Source organism: Lithobates pipiens, unplaced genomic scaffold (assembly GCF_037356315.1).
Source record: "Lithobates pipiens isolate NorthernLeopardFrog02 unplaced genomic scaffold, aLitPip1_a1.2 Scaffold_28, whole genome shotgun sequence".
Taxonomy (NCBI): Eukaryota; Metazoa; Chordata; class Amphibia; order Anura; family Ranidae; genus Lithobates; species Lithobates pipiens.
The window spans coordinates 196,370,190-196,395,951 of NW_027507789.1; the positions used below are offsets into that span (position 1 = coordinate 196,370,190).

The 25,762-nt window shown below is 41.7% G+C and overlaps 1 protein-coding gene across 1 annotated transcript in view; it reads left to right on the top strand.

Annotated features, from left to right (window-relative positions):
* EDN3 (endothelin 3) overlaps positions 1-25,762 on the top strand; it is a 186,200-nt gene that overhangs the window by 8,597 nt on the left and 151,841 nt on the right. Inside the window, exon 2 of the mRNA XM_077460251.1 lies at positions 14,559-14,883. Coding sequence (XP_077316377.1) covers positions 14,559-14,883 — 325 coding nt within the window. The remainder of the gene's footprint in view (positions 1-14,558; positions 14,884-25,762) is intronic.

Genomic DNA, 25,762 nt, shown 5'->3' on the forward strand with positions numbered 1-25,762 from the left:
TGCCATTCTGCCGACGTACATCAGGGTGTGCCGGTCGGGAAGTGGTTAAGTACCCAAAATGTGCGAAAAAGCTCAAAGAATCTAGGGAAAAAAATAGGAAAAATTAGCCAAGGGGAGGGTTTGTGGGGGGGAAAAAAATCATCAAAAAAAAAATTTGCAAAAAAGCCCAGAAAAGTACAAGCTTCTTCAAGCTGAAATAAAATCTCAAATGCCTGCTGTAAAAGCAGCCTTTTTTTTTCCCCCCGAGTTGCAGTGTGCATAAGCCCTTATATTAATTTTAAGATAGTGGGCGAAGTCATGTCTTTTATATCCCTTTAGGGAACTGTGTGTTCAGGATCCAAATGGTTATTGGCAAATTTTATTCCAGCTTCCATAAACATGTTTCAGGATATTTGGTTATGGTTAAGTGCAGGGTACTAAAGGTGTTGAGAATCTTTACTCAACAAATTGAGTAAAGATGCATTTCAATTATGCATCCATGTGAAAAGCAATTGCTGTTTAGGGTCCATGCACACTAAGTTCCTAAAACCCCCCCCCCCCCCCAAATGGATTGTATTGCATAAGCGTTTATGTGCATTTGCATTTACAAGTGTGTTTGTATGAACCCAGGTTAGGTCTACTGACACTTGGCTATACAGGGACAACAGCTGAATACATATTTAGGTTCAGAAAACTAGAAGAGGATGTAACATTTTTATTAGAATTTATTTTTTCAATTTAGATCTGCCTGAAAAACTGACAGGCGGATATGATTGAAATGGCTGTGTGAAAAGGTGTCTTAATGAATAAAGAAGTAGGGATTGCATAGTTGTAGGGCTAGGATATTTAAAGTTCTAAAGGGTGTTATATATATTTTTTTTTTTTTTTTTTCTAGAGACAGAAATTTTATTTTTATTTTTAGAGGGAGGTCGGCAAAGGCAATCACTACATTTTTTTTCTCAGTACAAGATTCCTTTTGAAAGTGTAAGTTTTATTAATGGAGAACATCAGTGCTTGTTACACAATGACTTCTCCTTGGATTCAGGATCTAGTTTCAGGGCTATCACTTATCCTGTCTGTACGGTCAGGGATCGGTGTCACATTTGATTTGCTTGATTGATTATGTCTTGGGGAAGGGGGGATGGGGGGGAATGTCTGATGAAATGAAAGTTTTACTATTGTAATGTTCTTTAATCTAATTACAGGGCAATTCTTCCTCTGTTTAGAAACTACACATACAAATTAATATTTTAATATGACTTAAATGTATGTCATGTCGTGTGTATTTTTTTTTTTTTTCTTTCTTAGTTTTCGATAGAGGCTCCATTGGGGAGATTTTTTTTTTATTTTTTATTTTTCTTGATATCTGTCCCAGTTAAAACGTAGCAAGAGAAATTCCTGCATGGAGTCGCAGAAAAAAAATCCAACAGGGGTTTTTAGCCTCCCGCCACCCCCCACTCTACTAAACCAAAGGGCATTTTTAATTTCTATCTGCATTGCTGTTGGAGGCAGTGTAGGGTCTGCACAAATGTTCTGGTTCAGAGGCTCAAGGTATTGAAGCTGTTGAGTCAACATGGTAGCCCGGCAATCATGCTTCCCAACATGATGATACTTAGACCTTCCCTCACCAGGACGAATGATGGAGTTTGGAGTGAAGAAGACCTAAAGGTGCTGGAGACCCTAGAGGAGCTCCAGGCTGAACAATCTTGTGACAATTACCCATCTTTCATACCTGTCTCATATGCTCTAGTCACTCATACAAAATTCAAACTTAAATCTACTTTCTACCCTACACATGCTAAGGGCTCCTTTTTATAAATGTTCTTTTATCATGTTTTCAGATTATTGTCTGAAAAAAACACATACAAAAAAAAAAAACATAAAAAGGATCCTTTGGATACTTTTAGTCTGAACTGAAGACATTAGTAGACCAGACCTACCAGGAAAAGATCAACCAGATCCAGATGCATGGCATGGCTATGGGTGCCTCTTTTGCACCTTGTTACATAAACCTCCTCACCATGGGCTGATGGGAGGAGCCATGCATCTGGAGAAGTAATGCCTTTTGCTCCACAGATTTTATTTTTTTTTTTATTGTCCTATGGGATGGTCCTCCTTCTGTTGCTCCCTTTGTTCAGTACTGCAATGACCACCAATTGGGCATTTCCTTCACCCATGTGTGTAGCCCCATATCCTTAGTTTCCTTGGATTTGGTGTTATCCCACACAGAGGGCCGCATTATCTCCAAAACTAATTACAAACCCTCTGTTGGGAACTCCTATCTCCACTTTGCAAGTTGCCATCACCCAATATGTAAGCAAAATATCTCCCAAGGGCCAATTTTGCCACCTGAGGGAAAAACTGTACCCAAGAAGAGGACACTGTCAAACATCACTAAGCACCTACCTAAAAGTAGAGGGCGCTATATATATATATATATATATATATATATATATATATATATATATATATATATATATATATATATATATTCTCACAAAAGTGAGTACACCCCTCACATTTTTGTAAATTTTTTTATTATCCCTTTTCATGTGACAACACTGAAGAAATGACACTTTGCTGCAATGTAAAGTAGTGAGTGTACAGCTTTTATAACAGTGTAAATCTGCTGTCCCCTCAAAATAACTCAACACACAGCCATTAATGTCTAAACCGCTGGCAACAAAAGTGAGTACACCCCTAAGTGAAAATGTCCAAATTTGCCCCAAAGTGTCAATATTTTGCGTGGTCACCATTATTTTCCAGCACTGCAGGGTTACTCTTGGGCATGCAGTTCACCAGGGCTTCACAGGTTGTCACTGGAGTCCTCTTCCACTCCTCCATGATAACATCATGGAGCTGGTGGATATTGGAGACCTTGCACTCCTCCACCTTCCGTTTTGAGGATGTCCCACAGATGCTCAATAAGGTTTAGGTCTGGAGACATGCTTGGCCAGTCCATCCCCCTTTTACCCTCAGCTTCTTTAGCAAGGCAGTATGTCACAGTACATGTTGGCAGATCATGACACTCCCATCACCATTTTTGACTGTATGCAAGACACACTACTCTTTGTATTCCTCACCTGGTTGCTGCCCCACACACTTGACACAATCTGAACCAAATAAGTTTATCTTGGTCTCATCAGACTACAGAATATGGTTCCAGTAATCCATTTCCTTAGTCTGCTTGTCTTCAGCAAACCGCTGTGCATCATCTTTAGAAGAGGGCACGACAGCCATGCAGACCAATTTGATGCAGTGTGTGGCGTATGGTCTGAGCACTGACTGGCTAACCGCCACCCCTTCAACTTCTGCAGCAATGCTGGCATAACTCATGTCAATTTCCCAAAGACAGCCTCTGGATATGACTCTGAGCACTGTTCTGAGTGGAATCTGTCCTGTTAAATTTCTGTATGGTCTTGGCCACCATGCTGCAGTTTCAAGGTCCTGGCAATCTTCTTATAGCATAGGCCATCTTTATGTCGAGCAAAAACACTTTTTTTTTCCCAGCTCCTCAGAGTTCTTTGCCATGTTGAACTTCCAGTGACCAGTATGAGAGTGAGAGTGATGACGCCAAATTTAACACACCTGCTCCCCATTTACAGCTGAGACATTGTAACTATAATAAGTCACATGACATTGGGGATAGAAAATAGCTAATTGGGCCCAATTTGGACATTTTCACTCAGGGGTGTACTCACTTTTGTTTCCAGCGGTTTAGACAGTAATGGCTGTGTTGAGTTATTTTGAGGGGACAGCAGATTTACACTGTTATAAAAGCTGTACAATCACTACTTTACATTGTAGCAAAGTGTCATTTCTTCAGTGTTGTCACATGAAAAGATAGAATAAACTATTTACAATAAGTGACGAAAGGATATATATAAGACAAGGCTAATGGTCATATTCATCTAAATAGTAAGAAAGTGCCACATCCCAGTTATAAATTATTTTAAAAAAAGGGGGAAATTGGAAGAAGGGACTGGAGGGTAACCAACCCCCGGGACTTTATCAACGGCACCAAGTATATTCAATCAATACTTAAAATCAATGAAATTTTTATTTAGTGTACAAAAAGCATTGTTTCAGACAAGTAAGACAGTTACATCTGTTTACATATAAAGTAAGAAATGCGGGTATACAAAGTTTGGTATGTGAGCCTACAAGACTCCCTAAATTACCACATTTATATACGATTTGAACTGCATTGTTTGTTTCTTTCCTACATGTTTCGCTCTTCAGAGCTTCCTCAGGACAATTGCAGCATACAGCAATCAATAAAGAACTGAAATTATACAAACAAATTATTAGTTTAAAAATACAAGTACACAACTCGTTTTGTACACAACAACAAGAGGTGTTCACCCTCACAAGTTAGCACATCTAATTAAGTAGATCTGGTGGTGGATATCATTCCTGTCCATCACATTAGTTGGAGAGGAGCGAAACCACCACCGTAAGAATATTGAAACACAAGGGCATAATTTACATATCAGTGTTAAATAACATTGTATAATTTCAGTTCTTTATTGATTGCTGTATGCTGCAATTGTCCTGAGGAAGCTCTGAAGAGCGAAACATGTAGGAAAGAAACAATGCAGTTCAAATCGTATATAAATGTGGTAATTTAGGGAGTCTTGTAGGCTCACATACCAATCTTTGTATACCCGCATTTCTTACTTTATATGTAAACAGATGTAACTGTCTTACTTGTCTGAAACAATGCTTTTTGTACACTAAATAAAAATTTCATTGATTTTAAGTATTGATTGAATATACTTGGTGCCGTTGATAAAGTCCCGGGGGTTGGTTACCCTCCAGTCCCTTCTTCCAATTTCCCCCTTTTTTTTTTAATTATTTACAATAAGTGTGAGGGGTGTACTTGCTTCTGTGAGAGAGAGAGAGAGAGTGTGTGTGTGTGTATATATATAAAGATAAAGCTACTTATCTGCCTGTCCATTCCCGTACAGCTCACTACACAAATTCAGCAATGCTAAATCTGACGAAACTCCCACACATGTGCGGCGTGATCTCATCTCGGCCTGGCCAATGACAGTGGCTGGCAATCAAGACCTGGAAGCCACCCACCTGCAGAGGTCAGCATTTGATCCACCCGCGCTTGCATGTATGCCATTTTGGGTAATTTTTAAGAATTTTGCCAAGACACCTCTGAAGAACCCAGAAGGAATAAGTGCTACATGTATCGAGTGTAAATAAAACTGTACTTTTGCAAGGATACATGTATATAACTGAAATTGATAATGATGAATGTACCCGGGCCGTTGGAGTTTTTGGGCAAGTTTTCCACCAATGAAATCCCTCTTTAAATCATGCCAGCTCAGCTAGAGCTAATCTCAGCTTCTGCAAGTAACCCATTTGTGCCAGTGTAGTGTTAAAAGAGAAATCCAGGTTTACAAAAACATTTATACTCACCTAGGTGGATGCAGCACTGATCCCAGCTGCATCTGTCCCCCACCGTTTGAGACCTAGAGCTGAGCAATCAAAGACAGCTGGTCGCTCAGTGCTCGGTCTGTGGCTGTCAGTCAACAGCTCTCTGCTTTTCCAGCTCACACTAGAGTGTCGGACTGTGGAGGGGGTGGGAGCGTCTGGCTCAGTCTCCAAGAAGCTCGCTGAGAGGCTGAGCCAGCAGCCAAACCAGGCATCTGGGTGGATCCCGACAGATACTTTGCTTCACAGTAAATACTTGATGAGGCTGTGACCCAGGAGGGGATGTTTTTGTTTTAGGTCTGATAGGACATTAACATCACATGAGAAGAGGGGGGGGGGGGGGGGGCTATGCATTTATGTTCATTATGCATGCTGTCAAAATGTGGTCAAGGTAGATTTGCAATGTACATTAGATGTGGAGGTGTTGTTGGTCAAATGTCGCCCTTTTATCTTCCAAGAGAATTTGCGTTGGTTATTATTTTTGCTTTATATATTCCGCCTGATGCAAATTATGGAGCTGTCATTCAGTTGGCTTATGAGTCTAATGCCGCGTACACACGACCAGACTTTTCAACATCAAAAGTCTGAAGGAATGATTCCGGCAGACTATTCGATCGTGTGTGGGCTGCAGCGGACTTTTGATTTGCAAAAGTCTGACAGACTTTAGAAATAGAGCATGTTTAAAATTTTTCCGCCAGAACTCCGCCGGACCCAGTTCCTACCGAGAAATCCTCTCGTGAGTGTGCTAGTCCGACGGACAAAAAACGATGCGAGGGCAGCTATTGGCTACTGGCTATGAACTTCCTTATTCTAGTCTGGTCGTACGTCATCACATTCGAATCCGTCGGACTTTGGTGTGATTGTGTGTGGCCAAGTCCGTTCATTCGGAAAGTCCGTCAGAACTCTGTCAGACTTAGTCCCTCAAAGTCTGGTCGTGTGTACGCGGCATTAGTGCTCAGATAACAAAAAACCCTGATGGAGTTTGCATAGTAGCAGAGAATTGTAACAAGGGAAATCCTAAGATCAGTACTGCCTACATTTCAGCAGCATGTGGACGTCCCCACAAGGGGGGAGAGTACGCTGGACCACGTTTACGCTAATGTGTTTGGGTACAAGACTATCTCCTATCCCCACCTAGGGTCATCTGACCGTATACCACTTTTTATGATGCCAGCTTATTCACAAGTAATCAAGTAATTTACACTGTGCAAGACTGCTTTGAGCAGACTGAGTGGCAGGTGTTTAGGGATGCAGCTACCACAGGCAATCGGCTCAATATAGAGGAATATTGCACTGTGGTAATGATATATGCAATTGTACAGAAGATGTACCAACTGTAAAGAGAATTTACACACATATGGACCATTAATTTCATCAGTTCAGTCACGTCAAAATGGATGAAGGTTTCATTAAAAAAAAAAAAGTGACTGAACTTCAAACACTGTATTTAGCTGGTTCCTAAGGAGGGGGCTGGGAAGCCATCTGCCCCATCCTTAACCAATGAGCCAGGGCTGCCCCCTGTCCCCACTGCTAGTTGCACTGGCTATAGAGCCTCTCTCTGCCCTGGTGTGGGATTGTCCACAAATCAAGGTATTTCGCTATGGTGAACTGCATGAGAAAATAATGCTCTGCCAACTATATGCTCCCCTTCCTGGAGGACATAGATAACTCATTGTCTCTCATGCAATGTCCCTTATCGCAGATTTTGGCCACTACTCAGGCCTTACCATTAACTGGTCTAAATCCGCACTGATGTTCCTGAATGAGGCACCTGGGCTGAATGCAGAGCTTCCTTGCCTTGTCCCTATAGTGGCTTCCTTTTTAAATACTTCGGAATTTACATATCCCCCCCCAAACTGGTACAAGAAAAAAGGGGCAGAGAGGTTGGGACTTTAAATGAAACACAACTGAGTAATTAGGTGGACTTGTAAGAAGATATTTATTGGTAGAAAACCCTAATATACAGACAAAATATATAAATAGAGAACTGAATCCCACATAATAACCATGATAATATGGATATCAATTGTATGACATAATCACCAGAATTGCTGTTTATACACTTTCAAGATAGTGCCTGCATGGCCCATGGCCTTGCTATTCCCAGTCAGAGTTTCTATAAATAAGCATAATTGTGAAAAGTTCAATTGACCACATGATGGTACAATACACGGTATGTATTGCCTCTACGCATTTCATGGTGTATAACCACTCGTCAGGAGCAGGCGCGTGATGGATCTATAATAGGAAAAATGAAAATGGGTCTAAATGGTCTGTCATGGCATAATGAAAGAGAGGAGACCCCCCCCCACCACCACATGTTACTTACAGAAAAAGCTGGTATTGGTGGTATACTGCTAGGAATTGCGGGTCACCCAGGGGCATCATGGTCAGAAGCTGTGATATGATCCCCCAGGGAACTGTGGGTCCAGGCATATCCATGGTGCAGTGGGGTTGGTATGTGAACCAACCAAATGGGGTTTCCCTTACACAGCCACAGTGGCTCACCTGGTGTTCATTTCCTGCTCTTCAGTCCAGCCCACAGCCAGCACCTTCTGGCTAGTTAAACTGTCTGGCTCATTCGTTCAGCGCATTCACCTTGGTCAACATATCTAGAGACTCTGCTGTGTTCCTGTTTGAAGATTTGCCTAGCTGACGTCCCTTCTAGTTTCTGATCCTGTCTGCTGCCTCTGACTATTCTGATCTCTGGCTTCCCAATTTCCTGGCTTGTTCTGACTATCCGATTTGGCTACCAAACCCTGGCTATATTTTGACTACGTTTTACTATTTGTACAATTTTTACCACTTTATTTAAAGGTGTGATTATTTTTTTTATTTTTAACCACTTGCTTACTGGGCACTTAAACCCCCCTCAGTCCCAGACCAATTTTCAGCTTTCAGCGCTGATGCACTTTGAATGACAATTGCGCGGGCATACAACACTGTACCCAAATGAAATTTCTATCATTTTTTTCCCACAAATAGAGCTTTCTTTTGGTGGTATTTAGTTACAGCTCGGAGTTTTATTTTTTGCTAAACAAACAAAAAAAGATGCAAAAAAAAAAAATCATGTTTTAATAGTTTGTTATAAAATTTTGCAAACGGGTCATTTTTCTCCTTCATTGAAGTGCGCTGATAAGGCGGCACTGATAGGCTGCATTGGTGGGCACTGATGGGCTGCATTGGTGGGCACTGATGGGCTGCATTGGTGGGCACTGATAGGCTGCATTGGTGGGCACTGATAGGCTGCACTTGTGGGCACTGATAGGCATAGTTAAGGCGGCACTAATAGGCACAGATAAGGCGGCACTGATGGGCAAAGATGGGCACAGATAAGATGGCACGGATGGGTGGCACGGATAAGTGGCACGGATGGGTGGCACGGATGGGCACTGATAGGTACCACAGATAGATGGGACTGATGGGCACTGATAGGTGGCACTGATAGGTGGCTCTGATAGGTGGCACTGCTGGGCACTGATGGGCGGCACTGCTGGGCACTGATGGGCGGCACTGCTGGGCACTGCTGGGCACTGATGGGTGGCACTGTGGGGTGGCACTGTGGGCATTATGGGCACAGACGGGGGGCACTTACTTTTACTTTGTTATATTTCAGGATGGCACTGCGGGAGGCAGGTGGGCACTGGCAGGTGGCATGTGGTGCCTTTCATTGCTGGCCGTGATCGGGACTGATGTCCCGATCACGGCCGCCGGTGATCGGCTTTTTTTTTTTCTCCTCGCGCTGTCAGCGCGAGGAGGAATAATAGCCGATTACCGGCTCCGTTCTATCACATGATCAGCTGTCATTGGCTGACAGCTGATCACGTGATAAGGGGTCGGGATCGACCCCTTACACGGATCGGTGATCAGGCGAGTCTCACGGACTCGCCGATCACAGAGCGCGCCGCGCGCGCCCCTCAGGGGGCGCGCAGGCCGCTCGTAACCAGGACGACGTCAATAGACGTAGTCCTGGAAATCTAGGTCCGCGCTAATGCCGTCATTCGGCAATAGCGCGGTACCCAAGTGGTTAAACTGCATTTCCTATGTTCGTCTGTTTCATGGTACCCGACAAGCTCTGAGCCGTCTCCTCCCTGCTGCCGGTTACCCGCTAAAAACAAAAAAGCCCCTCTTCTCCTGGGGCTTCTTTCATTGTTGTACCCCCGCTGTCTGACATCTTATATAGCCATTGGGTGTGGCTATCCAATAACATCACCCAGAGAGCTTGTCTCTTGTGACTGCAATAGATGGCCATGGCCCATGGCTACACAACGGAGGAAGACGGCTTCAGGAGCTTTTTTTGTTTTTAGCAGGTAACTGGCGATGAGGAAGAGGACGGCTCCATGGGAGAAGACGGTTTAGAGCAAATTTAATAAAGGACTTGTCAAAATCCATCATCCGATACCCATTCACATAGGGGGGCACAGGTTCCAATAAGCCCCACCGCCCACAGACCCGACAACCACTGGCCAGGGATGTCAGAAAGAGACCCTTGTCCCCATCAACATGGTTTAGAGCCCCTTCTCCCCCCTCCAAAGCACCCATTTCCCCCCCCCCCATGTTAAGAGCGCGTGCCGCTCGCTCGTTCCCTCCCTTTCCTGACCTGCTGGGCTGTATTCCCGGATAAGGGTCTGATATGGATTTTGGCTTGGGGAGTTCCCTCCAAATCCAGACCTGAAGGGCATATTGTGTACTGGGGGAACCCCGCTGACAGCTAATGACTCATCGGTTAAGGACACAGTGGCAAGCTCCCTCCTTTAGCAACCAGCTAATTTTACAGTGTGTTTTTAAAGGGGGGGAGGGGGGTTTAAAAACAGATATCAGCAGATCAAATGTAAGTGGATGTCGTCCGCTAACATCCGCTTTTCATCCGTTGTCTTTTTTTGATGGATGAAAAATAGGGCTTTCATCCGTTCAAAAAAAATGGATGTTGACGGAAGCGGATATGAATGATCATCTGTTGTCCGTTTTTTTTTCATTTGTCAAAGGATGGGTGAGAAACCCTGGATAGATAGGGAGGTGAGGACACTGGTTAGGGATAGGAATACGGCCCTTAGGTGATAGAGAGGCATATAGGTGGCAAGAGGAAGGTTAAGAGTAGGAATTAGGGAGGCTAAGCAAAGGTACAAATTAAGATGGGAGAGAGACCTGGGATGCACTAGAGCTAGGACCATGTGGAAGACTATTCGGCCAGCTACAGGTTATTTAAAAAAAAAAAAAAAAAAAAAAAAAAGGCTGACACCGGAATATGAGGCCTCTTTACCAGAGCAATTGAATCTATTTTTATGCCTCTTTCGATCATCAAAATTAAGGATAATATTGTTGGGTTCCCAATACTATCTGGGGTTAAGCCTTTTAAAGTCTCTGCTCAGGATGTGCATTTGGGGTTGTTGAGGGTTAATGAGTGGAAAGCTGTGGGGCCTGATAACCTCCCCAGGGATCGTTGTAAAGAGATGTGCCTTTCAATTGGCAGATGTTTTCCTTAATGTTTCTTTAGAGCAGGGGGTGGTGCCCTCTTGCTTGAAATCATCAATCCCAAAGAAATCCAGTGTTGCCTGCTTTAACCACTTGCTTACTGGACACTTACGATTTTGCCAATGAAACTTGTTGCTAAGCTGAACTTTTTGGGACTGAACCCAATGTTTTGTAACTGCATTTTAGATTTCCTGGCTGATAGGCAGCAGGGGGTAAAAGTTGGTAACTGTTACTCATGCTGTCCCTTAGTGCAGGGATGTGTGCTAAGCCCCTTTCTGTTCACTCCTATACACTTATGATTGTGTTTATCACTCCGAGGTGGACTCTGAGTTGAAATTCGAAAACTACACCACGTTAATGGGGAAAAATAAGGGGAGGTGACGAGTCTGCATATCGCCAGGATATTGAAAGTCTAGTTGGAATGGTGCAAAGAGAACAACTTACAGTTAAATGTAGCAAAGACAAAGGTGATTTTTTTTTTTTTTTTTTTTTTTTTTTTTTATTGATTTTCGGAAAGTATGGGATGGAGTTTGAGAGGGTAGAGGAGTTCTGCTTCTGGAGAACAATAATTGAGGAGGACCTGTCATGGACGGGGCATATATCCCATCTGGTGGGCAAGGCTCATCAGAGACTGTACTTTTTGAGAAGGCTGTTAGATGTGCATAACGAAAAAAATAGTTTTGATTCATTATTTACATTAGTTTAGTTTAAATTAGTTTAATCCGTTTGAAAAAAAATATATATATATATATAATTTCAATATCCATTTTTATTTATTTTTCCCACAAAAGTCGAGTTACCCTTTTAAAGCTGAAACACCGCTAATTGATTCAGGTATGTAATCATTAAAAAAATGTATGTTTTAGCTGCAGATGTGCTGTCCTTTTTTTAAATCCTAACTAGACAATTTAGGATAAAAATAAAATAATTGCTCAGACTCCATATTTTAATGAGAACCAAAGCAATGCTGTAAGTAATCCATACATCGGGTGAATTAGAAGTGCCCAAAATTCTTCTGATGCAAGTCCAGTGCTCTACCATCGCAGATAAATCCACCTGCTTACCGGAAAAATTTGACCCCAAAATATAAGGGGTTCGGAACACTTGAGTACAGGACAAAGCCTGTCCATATTGAATCCTCCACTCTAACGTTCAGTAACGGTGGCCCAAAATTCTCACTCCAGCAATGGATTCAAACCCAAAATGGGTTCACAACACTTATTTATTTTTTATGCTAATTTTGTCTGCCTATGTTTCAAGGGGGCAGCACATCTATTTGGTTTTTGTTAGTGCAAATACCCAACACAGTCTATATATTAGCCTCTGTTATCTCATGCTCATCATTTCTTCAGATGGTAAAAGAAGGGCTATCACTTGAAGACAATCGGGTAAGATACTAACAGGAATAGAGCATGAGGTGACCTTGTCAGCATGCTGATTCCCCTTCAGCAAGCCTGGGTGTGTCCAGGTCCCACAGCCACAGTGGAGATCCCAGACCTGAATATGCAATCTGGCTGGGGTGGCTGGAATCACAAGACTGACTGCACAAGTTAAGGCCGTTCCCATACATATCTTACCCAGGCTTCATATGTTACTTGGAATTCACAGTAAGCCTCCTGTTGTAAAGTCAGTGAAGGAGTTAAGGGAGACCTATGCACACTATGGTTCCAATGACCCTACTTGCCCTGGCTAACCAGAAAGTACATGTAATGATTTTTTGCACAGCATGCAATGAAATGCTACAGTCTTTAGTGAAATTTAGAGTTTAACATCAGAGGTTATCTGCAGTAAGTTGATTGGTTCTGTAGACGATCATAAATCTTAACTTGCACGGTTTGTTTGACAATGTGTGCATCTCACGGCTTTCAGATGTTTGATTTTTATAAGCTTTCTTTAAACGGTCAGTCGCTCCAAATGTGGTATTTCAAGGACCCTTTTGAACTGAATCGCTACTTATTTATCTTGGAAACTCTGGTGACGAGACTTCTGCACATGAGTTTTGTGGCCACCCATCTGCTGCACCATTTGAGGGACTTTTTCAAAGTGATTATTTACATTTTTTGAGGGTATACTAAATGCAGAAGGCAAGACAAAAGTGTTCCTTTTTGCAACTGGAAATGTGATCATTCAAAGCAGCGTGGAGAAAAACAAAAAACTCTGGAAGTATCTTGCTGCTGGCATTAACCCAGAGAGCTCTAGCAAGCCAGTGGGTGATTTGGCCAACCCATATTTGCCAATGTCTTAAATAGATTTTGGTTGGACTTGCCCTTTAACTGAAAAAGAGAAAAGCTTTGCATTTGCCATGTTTGCCATAAGTCAATTCTGGTTTTGTAAATGCTTTGTTCTTGATCATGGGTGACAAAACATTTCTTTGGACAAATTAAAACTATATAAAAAAGGCAATCAGCCTATTGTTCATTTTAATCCTTTCATGGCTTATATGTATATATATATATATATATATATATATATATATATATATATAATATATTATGAATTTTTTTTTTTCTTCAATAATTTATGTCACACAGTATTTGTGCAGTATAGTTATCCCAATTTTTTTGTATAATGTGAAAGATGACATTGTGCCGAGTAAATAGATACCAAACATGTCACACTTTTATAATTGCACGCACTCGTGGAATGGCGACAAACTTTGGTACCTAAAAAAAAATCTCCATAGGCGATGCTTTAAAAAAATTTTTTTTACGGTTACCAGGTTAGAGTTACAGAGGAGGTCTAATGCTAGAATTATTTTTCTCACTCTGATGATCACGGCGATATCTCACGTGTGATTTGAACACCGTTTACATATGTGGGCGCGACTTCCGTATGTGTTTTCTTTGCTGCGCGAGCTCGTGGTGATGGAGCCAGTTTGATTTTTTTTTTTTATATTATTGAATTGTGTTTAAAAAAAAAAAATCACTTTTATTGCTGTCACAAGGAATGTAAACATCCCTTGTGACAGTAATAGGTGGTGACAGGTACTCTTTATGGAGGGATCGGGGGTCTAAAAGACCCCAAATCCCTCCTTTTGTACTTCAAAGTATTCAGATCACCAAAAACGGTGTATCTGAATACTGTATATTTTTTAAAATCTGACACCACTGGCAGCCGAGTAAACAGGAAGTGACGTTGTGACGTCGCTTCCGTGTTTACATCAAGGAGATGAACAAAGCTGTTTCCAGCTTCATTCCAGTCTGTCACTAGCCCCCGGAAGTGGTGGATCATCTATCAGCCCTCCCGTGCCACCGGGAGGCCCGGGAAGATCGGCGGGAGGTGGAGACGTCCCCTCCCACTCCTCCGGGATAACAATGGAGCGGCTTTTAGCCGCATTGGTTGTTATCCTCAGAAAGCCGATCGCCCGCTCTAAACAATGGTACTAGGATGATTCCTGCAGCTGCGGGCCTCATCCCGGTATAACCCCCGAAAGCCGAGTACGCATATCTGCGTGAATGAGTTAAAGGAACTTTATCTTAAAGAGCCAAGGAACATATGCTCCCTTTTTTGACACCTATAGAAAAGCCTGGAAGAAGAGGCCAGCTGTGAGGATTTTAGGCACATTAGATACCACTGTTGGATATCTCATAGGATTTGTCCAGGCATGGTGTCATGGCTACCTGCATAACTAAGATATATTTTTGTTTTCTTTTTTCTAGGGTTTGTGCTGGCTCTCTTGCCTCAGCTCTCTGGGGGGAAGGTGAGCCCTCAGATCAAGGAAGGTGGAAGAAAGGCAGGCAGGGGAGAGAAGGAATCGGCAGCTATCTTTCTACAGTCAGGAGTTGCCCAACGTCCAGGATCCACATCTCCTGGGCCCCAGGGAACCCCCATACCTGGATATGATCAAATGAGCCCCAGTTTCCACTTGGAACCAGACTCTGGGGGCTCACACAGGAGGGAGAAACGCTGTACATGTTATACATACAAGGACAAAGAATGTGTGTACTACTGTCACCTGGATATCATCTGGATCAACACGCCTGAGTAAGTAAAGGTACACCTCTTGTCTCCTCTTCCCATCTTTCTGCTTTTCTGAGCCCAGCCCTGGAGATCTGATGCTCATATTGGCCTTCTCTGTATTCTGAGACCAGGGGTTAGTGTTGCTATACAAAAATTGTGTTCTGCATATTGCGGTTTTTTTTTTCCCTAGAACACTCTTGAGTTGTTTTTGACATCTTTTTCTTGTGTCCTTTGTAAATTTATAGTTTAAATTCAGCATGTTTAATTTCTATTTGATGTTCCTAATGTCCTTTTGAATGCCTTTTTAATACTGTACAATGGCCGTTAGGGTCATTGGCTTTGTAAAAACACGGTATACTAAACTCTCTTGCGTAGACTGAACGCAGTATCTACGCACATGTGTGATATTGAATGATACAGAGTCTCCTGTTTAAAAAATGTTGTCATCATTTCTGGACACAATAATATACAATTTTTTTCTTTTAAAATTTAATTACTTGATACTGAAGATAATTTAGAAGTGTGTCTTACGATTTCTAATGGTGATGGAGCTTTTTCTTTCCAAAGCTCTTTTTTTATTTATTTATTTTTTTTATTTTTTTGAGGTGTCTGATAATTCAGTTTAGTTTAGAATGAAAGACTATCTGGCTTCTTATACATCTTGTGATTTCTAGCAAAAATGGCTCCACCCTCTGCCATGGCTAATATGAAGCCTTGAAAGATCTTCTGGGGAGTTTAAGAGACCACTGTAATTATTGAGACATGTGGATGGAGTTGGGAACACTGCCACAAAGGATCCCTGTTGCTTCTAAAAGCAGCTGGAACGTGAGTCAGCCCACCACCCTTGAAGCAGGCTGATCCTTTGAAAAAAGGAAAAAAAGCTTTGGGGAAATCACAATTCGCAAGGAAATCTCAGACAATTTTCCAAACTAGTCAGAGTGCACTCTCACACTATGGTTCTCTACAGTAAGTTTTCCAATCTCAAGTCCCTTGGTGCAGTACACGTCCATGCATACAAATTCTGGACATTTTATAGGAAATTATCCCTTCTGCATTGGGTGGAGGAAGGGGGAGTCTTGTGTGTTCCCCAATATTCAACTACTTGTAGCACTCAGTGATTCTGTTATTTTGCCTAGCAATGGCGAAGGTTCTCATGACGATATGCCTCCACACTTCTGAGTACAACATGCAGAACACAATACACAAAGTAAAGCTTGTATCTGACAATCATCTTCATCTCTGTATTCCAGACAAACAACAGATTAGATATTACACAATAGGTTTGCCTTCCCAATGAGAGATGCTCAGATATTTCAGAAAGCGTTAGCATTTGGGTAGTACTGCAGAACTGTTGCCCCTCTCTCCCTAAGCAAAAACTACAGTGATGATGTTCATCATTGGTGATGGTGTCCTTTTTTAGTTCCTTGGTGGTTTCAGGTTCCAGTACTGTAGTGCTTGAACAAGCATGCAGCCAGTGATGTCAATGTACTGATGTGACTTCTTGCTCCTGAGCAGTAACTCAAAGTATGAACGCCATCAGTTCAGGATGACTGACAAGAAATAGCATTTTTTTAAGAGTTATGCAGTATCAGCCCACACAGCCTAGGTTTGCCTTAATACATGTAGTTTTTTATTATTGCGAGTTGCACTCATGAGTTGGGGAATTTTAGTTTTTGAACTTTTATGGCTAGAACGGTTAAAAATAAAAAAATAAAAGGTGGGAGGGAGGGGGGGGGGGGGGGGGCGGGAATGAACACTATTGTCAGGTAATCTGTAATAAAATCTGAGTAATTTCATGACTGCTACTGACAGATTTCAGTAAGTGGTCTTGTACTTGTGGTTTTGTGTGTGTGTGTTTGTGTTTTTTTTTTTTTTAATATAACTGTCATGATTGTAAAATGTTATGAAAGATGAAGATGTAATAATCACTATCTGGGAAATATTAATCCTATTTTCTGTTTGAGAATTTGTTGAGTTAAACATATACAGTGTCAAGAAAAAATATGTGAACCCTCCGGAATTAACTGGTTTTCTGCAGTAATTTGCCAAAAAATGTCATCCCCATCACAGTAGACAAACACAATGTGCTTAAGCTGATAACACACAAACCATTCTCCTTTTTGTGTCTTTGCCTGTGTCTTCCTTGTGTCTTTATTGAACACACACATTAAACAGTCACAGTGCCGAAGGAGAAGGCAAATGCTGGCATTAATAGCTGGCCAAACCTCCTTTTGGCAGTAATGACTTCAAGCTAGCACTTTTGGTAGCTCTGGATCAGACCTACCTAGTGTTCAGGAGGAATTTCGGACTCTTTCGTTTTACAAAAGGACACATTTGTAGGATGTTTGGTATGAATGGCTCTCTTGACCTAAATCCACAGCATCCCTTTGGGGTTAAGCTCTGGAATCTGACTAGGCCACTCTAAAAGGAACATTGTCCTGTGGCATCACCCAACATCTATTAAGCTTTAGCTGGTGGATGGAAGCCCTGACATTATCCTATAGGATATTTTGGTAAACCTGGGAATTGTCCCCTTGATGGCAAGTAATCCAGGCCCTTAGGCAGCAAAGCAAGCCCAAATCACGATGTTCCCTCCACCATACTTCACTGTTGGGATGATGTTTTGATGTGTTCTTTTTTTTTTTTTTTTTTTTTTGCACCATACATGGTGCTAAGTATTCTTCCTGAACAATTAAACTTTTGTTTCATCAGTCCACAAAACATTTTTGGCAAACTTCACGTGCGTAGCAAATTTTTTTTTTTTATTTAGATTTTTTTGAGAGCAGCAGCTTCCTCCATGGTGTTCTGCCACAGATAACCCTGCCTATTCAAAGCCCTTGTACACACGGTCGGACATTCAGACGGAAAATGTCAGATCGGACGATGTTGTCGGATAATCCGACCGTGTGTGCGCTTCATCTGACTTTTTCCGTCGGAAAGTCCGACCAACAAAGTTTGAGAGCTGGATATAAAAAAAACTTTCCGACAACATGATCCGATCGGACTTTGTCCGATCGTTTGTAGAGAATTAAGATCGGACAAAGTGCCACGCATGTTCAGATCAAATTCCTAGACCAAAGCTATTGGCTACTAGCCTGAACACGTAGTCCCGTCGTAACGAAATAACGTCATCGCGTTACGAACGATCAGATTTTCCGACAACTTTGTCCGACCGTGTGTACAAGTCCGACGGATCCGACGGATTTTGTTGTCAGAATGTCTGACCATGTGTACAAGGGCAAAGACTAAGGTATGGTAGACTCATGAAAAGGTATGTTTGGCAATTCCATTGATCTCTTCAACCCTTTTTAGTTGGTACTCGTAGGCTCCTCTTTACCACCATTGAGGATTCTGCGTTGTGCTTTGGAAGTCATTGTGTACCCACTTCTAGGAAATGTGGCAACAGTACTAAATGGTCCTTTTATAGACCATCTTGTCACTGTATATTATTAAATTAATATATTATTAAATTTTTGCTTTGCTGCTTTCACCTGCTTGCCGGCAGCCTATTTACACAAAGAAAATTAAATGTTGTGTTATACTCTAATATTAAGCTAGCATTCCAGTTCTGTTTCTAGTAAGTATTGCGGAACTAGGTATATTTTAGATGACAGGATCTCTTACTTTTTTTTTTTTTATATATATTTTTTTTTTCATGAAGGAAATACATTTTTGAATAAGAATTTGGACCTTTCACTTTTAGGCTGTGTTCACGCTGCAGTACGGAGCGGCTCACAGAAGGGGTCCGGTGCATCCCTGTTCACCGTTTCAGGTCCTATTTTCAGGCAAATTTCTGGGCTGAATTCGGACCTGAAACGGACCAGAAGACACGCAGGACTCCTGTGCAATTCACTCCGGAGCCGCCCCCCCCCCAGAGATGAGTGAGCCGGTCACAATCTCCTGACATGCAAATTAGATGTGAGGAAACACGCATCCGATTCGCAAAAGTGTGAACTCAGCCTTAACCTCATGCGGTCTATGACTCTTGTGATAGCCTGCCTCACTTTTGTGCACACATTGGGCCCTCACTCCTGCCCTGACCTTAATGTCATTGTTGTAAATTTTTTTGTATCTTATGTAAATTTACAACTGCAAGGCTGACCAGCCTTTTTGTATTTTGTATTTGGTGTTATTTGTGTTATCTTTGCTATTCAGTATCCTTTTCCTAGACCAAGACTGAGGAGTAAGGTAAAAGATGCACAATGCACTATTTGAATTTATTTTTTGCTGGGTGTGGGCTTTAAATTATTCCAGTAAGAGTGCCTACATTTTAACAACACCATGAGAGCATTTCCCAATTTAAAAAAAAGTAGGCTTTGACAGACCCAATGGGGACTGGACTTTTGGAAGGGACTGCAGGGTAGCCTTTTGCCTACTTACCTAGGTCCTTACTTTTGAGGGGGCTCCATTCTGTGGGAGGTGTTTTTTATTTTTATTGAGTGGTTTTGCTTCATATTTGGGTCCATGTCTCCCTGAAAACAGAGACTCTGGATTTGGTGCCTCTGTACCCAAACCAGCATTGATTGCCTAGACTTAGGCTCTAAGCAGAAGATTAAAATCGGCTTCAAACAACCTGATGTTGAGGTTTCCTGCTGTTATGTGTAAACTGTTTATTAAGGTGTCTTTCTCTCATTGTATAATTCCCCATTGTGTGCCTCCCTAGATGTGTATCCCAATTGTTAATTGAGTTACCTTGATTTTGTGTGGTATCTATTCTATGTGAGTTTACAATGAAGGCAGTTCCAGTTTGTAACTAAGCTAGTGTCCTCTAGTTCTTAAATGCAATATTCAGATATAATACCTGGTTCCTGGTTCCAGAGTGTAGGAAGGCTAGGTGCGAGGTGGCCTGTCACACTCCCCAAGTGCAAAACGCTTATTGTTTAAAAAGATCCACAACCATCCTTGCTGGAGACAGTGCAAATGTTCCTAGTCTGTTGTAGCTGCTTCTACACTCAGTATGCCAGTGCTGGGGAAGGAACTCCACTATCATTATGTCTGTGAATTGTAGTTTCCTGCAGACCCCAGAGATTATTTAAGCAAATCCCTTGCATATGTTGTGCACAGCAAACTGTGTTTGGATGATTTTGTTTGAATCTGTAGTTTAGCAACTAGACCAGTGGATCAGCAAGAGCCTGAAAAAGAGTGTTGTTTAAAGCTGTTACAGCCGTGTGTCACAAAGCTTTGGCTTCAAGATTTTTGGATTACTCAGAGGATAATAAAAATCTTCAATGTTAAATCCTTGTTTCTATGTTAGTATTTTTTCTTGGGGCTGTTGGTGATAAATTTAATTTAGTACTATACCCTTACTTTAACATTTTGTACTGATACAACAGTTCAATAATCATGTCCAAGTCTGCTGTATTTATTTTTACAATTGTGCCCTTTGACTTTTATGTGATATTTTTGTGGCATTCAGTTATGTATGTTTAGCACTAGCTGGTAGAAATAATCATGATAAAGGACTGACACTTACTATCATTTAAAAAATGAAAAAAAAAAGTCTTACCATGCAACTAATAGGTGCATAAAAATAAATATTACACTAAGAAGCTAACAGTTAAAATAAGTTATCAGATCAGCCCATCAATCAACATATCAGTTAATCCATCTTGCATTATTTATAATAATGCTTTAAAATTGCACTTTGATTAATTACATTAAAGCCTAACTCCAACCAAAGTTTTGTTATTTGGGATAAAGTATGGAGGAGTTAACATTTTATGTCTGTGATCTTCTCTTCTTTCCTTTCCCTGTGAGGACTGTACAATAAATAAGGCATGTGGTTGTCACCAGGACAAGACAGCCCAAGCCACAATAGAAATATTGTCAGAAGCTCTCACCCATCTTCGCTCCAATTTTTATTTTTGTTTATTTTTTTGCACGTGTCCCCATTGAAAATGTTTCCTATCACTTTTGCTCTGTTGTGAGGAGAAATCATCTTGATGGTGACACAGACAGCAATAGAAACATTCCCAAATTTCTAGTGTTTATCTGTATCCAAAACGTACTGCAGGCCAGGTTGGGAGATGATCTCATGGTTATGGGTGCCTTGAGGGACCAGTTTTCGATTTGGACACCAGACAAGGGGTGAAATCACACAAATGTGATATGTAGGAGAAGGGAGAGTGAGGATGGGAAATAAACAAGGCCAAGGATAAATCCCAAGGAAAAAAAAACAATCTTGCTGACCAGCTCAAAGACAACCAATTAAACCTGTCTAAGAGTATGCGTTAAAAGCAGGGGTTTAGTCTGCACGCATTTGCAAATGCATGCGTAAGCCACAGAGCCTCGCCACGGCACCTTGGAATCTGCAGTCTTAACATTAACTTAAAGCGGAGGTCCACCCTAAGGTGGACCTTCCGCTCATTGGAATCCTCCCCCCCCCCCTCCGGCGCCACAATTGGCACCTTTCAGGGGGGAGGGGGGTGCAGGTACCTGTACAGTACAGGTATCTGCACCCACTTCCGGTGTAGATTCTGCAGAAGCCATGCCCCTTTCCGCAGAATCTACGCCCCTTTCCGAAAGTCCCCCGCTGCCTGCTGGGAAACACACGGATCCCAGAGACAGCAGGGACTATCCTTATTGCGCAGTGCGACTCGCGCATGCGCAGTAGGGAACCGGGAAATGAAGCCGAAAGGCTCCACTTCCTGATTCCCATACCCAAGATGGCGGCGGCAGCACCCAAGAGACGATCGAGAGATCGGCTTCGGGTGCCGACATCGCGGGCGCGCTGGGCGGGTAAGTGTCCTTATTTTAAAAGTCAGCAGCTGCAGTATTTGTAGCTGCTGGCTTTTAAAAAAAAAAAAAAAACGCGGACTCCCGCTTTAAGCTCATAGAGGTAGAGCTCAAAAGCGGAGCTCATAGAGGTAGAATCGTGCAGTATTTTTACAGAACGCAGGCACAGGAAAACTTCTGATAATGGTGCAGAGTTGATGGGAAGATGTATTAGAAGATATGAGAGTACGTAGAGCAGCAGGAGCGGGGGGATGGTGGGCACACTGTACGAGCAGAGAGGGGAGGGAGGAGGAGGGGGAGAAGGACACAGAAGAGCTGGCTGCGGATGATGGAATCATGCGAATAGACCATGGTATCGGGGGCTCAGCAGCCATGATTATTGCTGTCTACGGAGGGGAGGGCATAGCTAGGCAGGATCAGCCAGGTATTTCAGATGATACAGGGTTCCAAATGACACTGCACAAGCTTTAAGGGAACAGGCCCTATATTATTATTATTATTATTATTATTATTATTATTATTTTGGGGGGGGGGGTGGTGTTGGGGGTGTTAACAAACACTTTAAGACCTCTGCATGTCTATAGACATGCTAGACAAGATAAGTGCTTTGTGGTGTGTCTTGTGTGTGTATTAATATAATATAATTATCTCTCACTATAACAGTTTTTTTCTACTCCTTATAGTGGTCCTGTGTTGAGGTTTTTTTTGTTTTTTTTTGTTTTTTTTTCCCCCCACAAATACAGCTTTCCTTTTGGTGGTATTTGATCACAAAAAAGAGGGACAATTTTAGAAAAAAATAAATAAAAATATTTTTTACTTTTTTACTATAGTAAATATCCCACATTTTATTTTTATTAGTTTTTAAAAACAAATTTCTTCATCAGTTTAGGCCGATTTTGTAGATTCTTCTACATATTTTTGGTTAAAAAAAATCACAATAGGCGTATTGATTGGTTTGCACAAAAATGATAGCATCTACAAAATAGGGAATAGATTTATGGCATTTTTATAATTTTTTTTTACTAGTAATGGTGGTGATCTGCATTTTTTTTTTTTTTTTTTTTTTTTTTTTTTTTTTTTGGGGCTTTGACATTGTGGCGAACAGATCGGACACTAATTTTTTTTTTTTTTTTTTTGGGGACCAGTGACATTTTATAGAGTGATCAGAGCTAAAAATTGTGTAAATGTCACTGGCAGGGAAGGGGTTAACACTAGGGGGCGATCAAGGGGTTAACTTTGTTCCCTATGAGTGTTTATAACTGTGGCGGGGGGGGGGGGGGGTTACTGGGACATGACAGAGATCACTGTTCCCGACCACTGGGTCAGAACGAGGAAATGCCTCTTTTACAGTGAGTAGAACATGCATGCTATTCTGCATATAGAGACAGATTTTACTGTTGTGGGTTTAGTAACACTTAAAGCAGAGGTTCACACAAAAACCACTTTTCTGAACCTTCCTCCCCTCCATGTCACATTTGGCAGGGACTATCCGTAGTGCGCAGCATGACTCGCGCATGCGCAGTAGGGAGCTAGGAAGCGAAGCCACAAGGCTTCACTTCCTGATTCCCATACTGAAGATGGCAGCGAAAAAGAGCAACAGATCGGCTTCGGGTGCAGACATAGCAAGCGCACTGGACAGGTAAGTGGTCATATTTCAAAAGTCAGCAGCTGCAGTATTTGTAGCTGTAAAAAAAAAAAAAAAAAAAATGGCAGAACTCCCGCTTTAAACTTAATTTGGACTTTATGTGGATTATTCTTTAATGGGTTTTGTAATATTTGTGATCTTACTTTTTTTTTTTTTTTTTTTTTTTTTTTTTAGTGCAAGTGTCAGCTTTCTAAATTATATCTGTGACAGATGTGCTATAGAATATGTTGGTGGCTTCTTTTGGAGAGCTTCCTAGTAGCCTGAAACCATAGCTCCAAACTGTCCAAGTCATGTCCCTCTTTGAGGTCTAAGTACAGACTTCTATAAAATAAACTGCCAGAAGTGTTAATTACTACACTAAACCTTTCATCCAACCTGTAAATGATTGAATTTGCTGTTGTAATCTATTTTATTAAAAGCCAATATAAAGATAACATTGTGGTGAAAATAACTACTTGCGGGTTTAACCAACAATATTTTGCACAGGCTGATGTCTTGTGGTATTGGGTTGCTGTTTTCAGTTTTCCTCTGGGGAGCCATCTGCAGAAAGTTTTTTGATTTTTCTCGACAAGTTTTGTATCGGTACTTACTGGTGTTTAGATTTTCTTCCACAATTCAAAAATATTGTGATAGGGTTTCATTTGATCAAGCTAGGGGAGTGTGTGTGTCTCCTGGACTGTGGTAGAGACAATAAAGCCCCCTGTCTCTGCCTTTTACATGGAGAAACCCTTAAAATGAATGTTTCTAGTCTCTGGGAACCTTTTGCTAATAAGCTTTATCTACAGCACACAGTACATTAGCGTGATGGTCACCGGAAAGAATGCTTCTAACATTTTGTGGTCATTGGAAGGATAGGTAAAATTTTGGTGTCAGCGGTTGCTTTAAATGACACCTCATCACCCAAAAGATAAAAAAGACTGGGATTATGTATTAGACTTTAAAATGGTTCTAAAGCCAAAATGTTTTTTTTTTTTTTTTTAACATATATGCAGTTGTATGTCTTTCTGTCCTCCCGCTTCACTATGTAAAGGGGAAGAGGGGGGAGAAGGGATCCAGCAATGTGCACTGCTTCATCTCCTCTCTCCTCTCTCCTCTCTAACTCTTGTAGCAGGGTGACCCTGTGCCTTTGGATAAAATGGTGGTCTAGGTCAGATTTTATAGGAAGCGAGCACACTAATAGCACAGGTGTGTGCTAGCTTCATATGAAAGCCAGAGATTGAGGTCGGAGCCCCACCCACCCGAGAGGGTCCATGTGTGAAAGGAGCCATGAGAGGTGCTGGTGTGCACCATGGTGTCCAAGTCGGGACAGACCAAGTCCCTAGCCTGAGAGAGAGTCTATGAGGGACAGAGCAGCTAGGAAGCTGTAAGAAAGACGCAGAGCTAGGGCGCAATGTCTGTGCATAAACACTAGGACACGTTTCATGGTCAGGAGGACCAAAAAGGTACTGATGGTCAGGAGGATCCTGAAGAGGTACTTGGAGCTGTAAAAGCTGCCACAAGAGAGCCAGGAGGCTGAATGTTTTGATTGACTCATGGTGATGGTGAGAACCCCCTGAGTGGGAAGACGTACCTGTATGAATTTTCACTTTCTTTAACAAAAAAAAAGTGGGCAGAAAAGCCCTGAAAACTGTCTGGTGTGGAGTAAACTCACTGTTTTGGCAGTTTACTCCATACCAGACATAGGTTTCAGGGCTTTTCTGATCACTTTTTAATATGTTCTATATTAAATTTATAATATATATATATATTATATTATATTATATAATATAATTTTTTTTTTTTTTCACTCCCGGACAGCTGCTGTGGCTAGAGGAAGCAAACTCTCACCAATCTGCCCAGGACCTAGAGCTGTGTGGTCAGATGTTCGCTAGTAAATAGAAAAACAATTGTATTGACACTGATTATTACAATGTGCAGCATTGGTAAAGGCACAGGCCAGGCAACATTTTAACGATTCTTTAGTAGATAGCCTTTCCTTCTCCTTTTAACCCTCTGATAGGGCAGACAGCGTGCACATCTATTTTTAGAATGACGATCTGCCAGCAAAGTACAGACCGGGTTAATTATTGTAAACCTAGCTCCCCAGCCCACTCCATAACATTAAATACAAGGGAAATTATGGGATAGACTTCAGAACCATGACAACCTCATTTCAAAATTTTCCTCCCTTGCTCACCTATTTAATAATCCAAACTTCGTTCCAGGTATGGATGCTAGGGCATTTAAATGGTGGCTTGACAAAGGCCTGTATAGAATCGGATACTACTTTACTCCGACCAGATCCTTTACTCTGGTCCACTGTGTGCCTTTAATGCCGTGTACACATGGCTGGACTTTTCGACAGTAAAGGTCCAACGGAACCAATCCGTTGGACAATTTGATTGTGTGTGGGCTTCATCGGACCTTTTGCTGTCGAAAAATCAGACGGACTTTAGATTTAGAACATGTTTCAAATCTTTCCGACGGACTCGAGTCCGGTCTAAAAATCCGTTCATCTATATGCTAGTCCGACGGACAAAACCT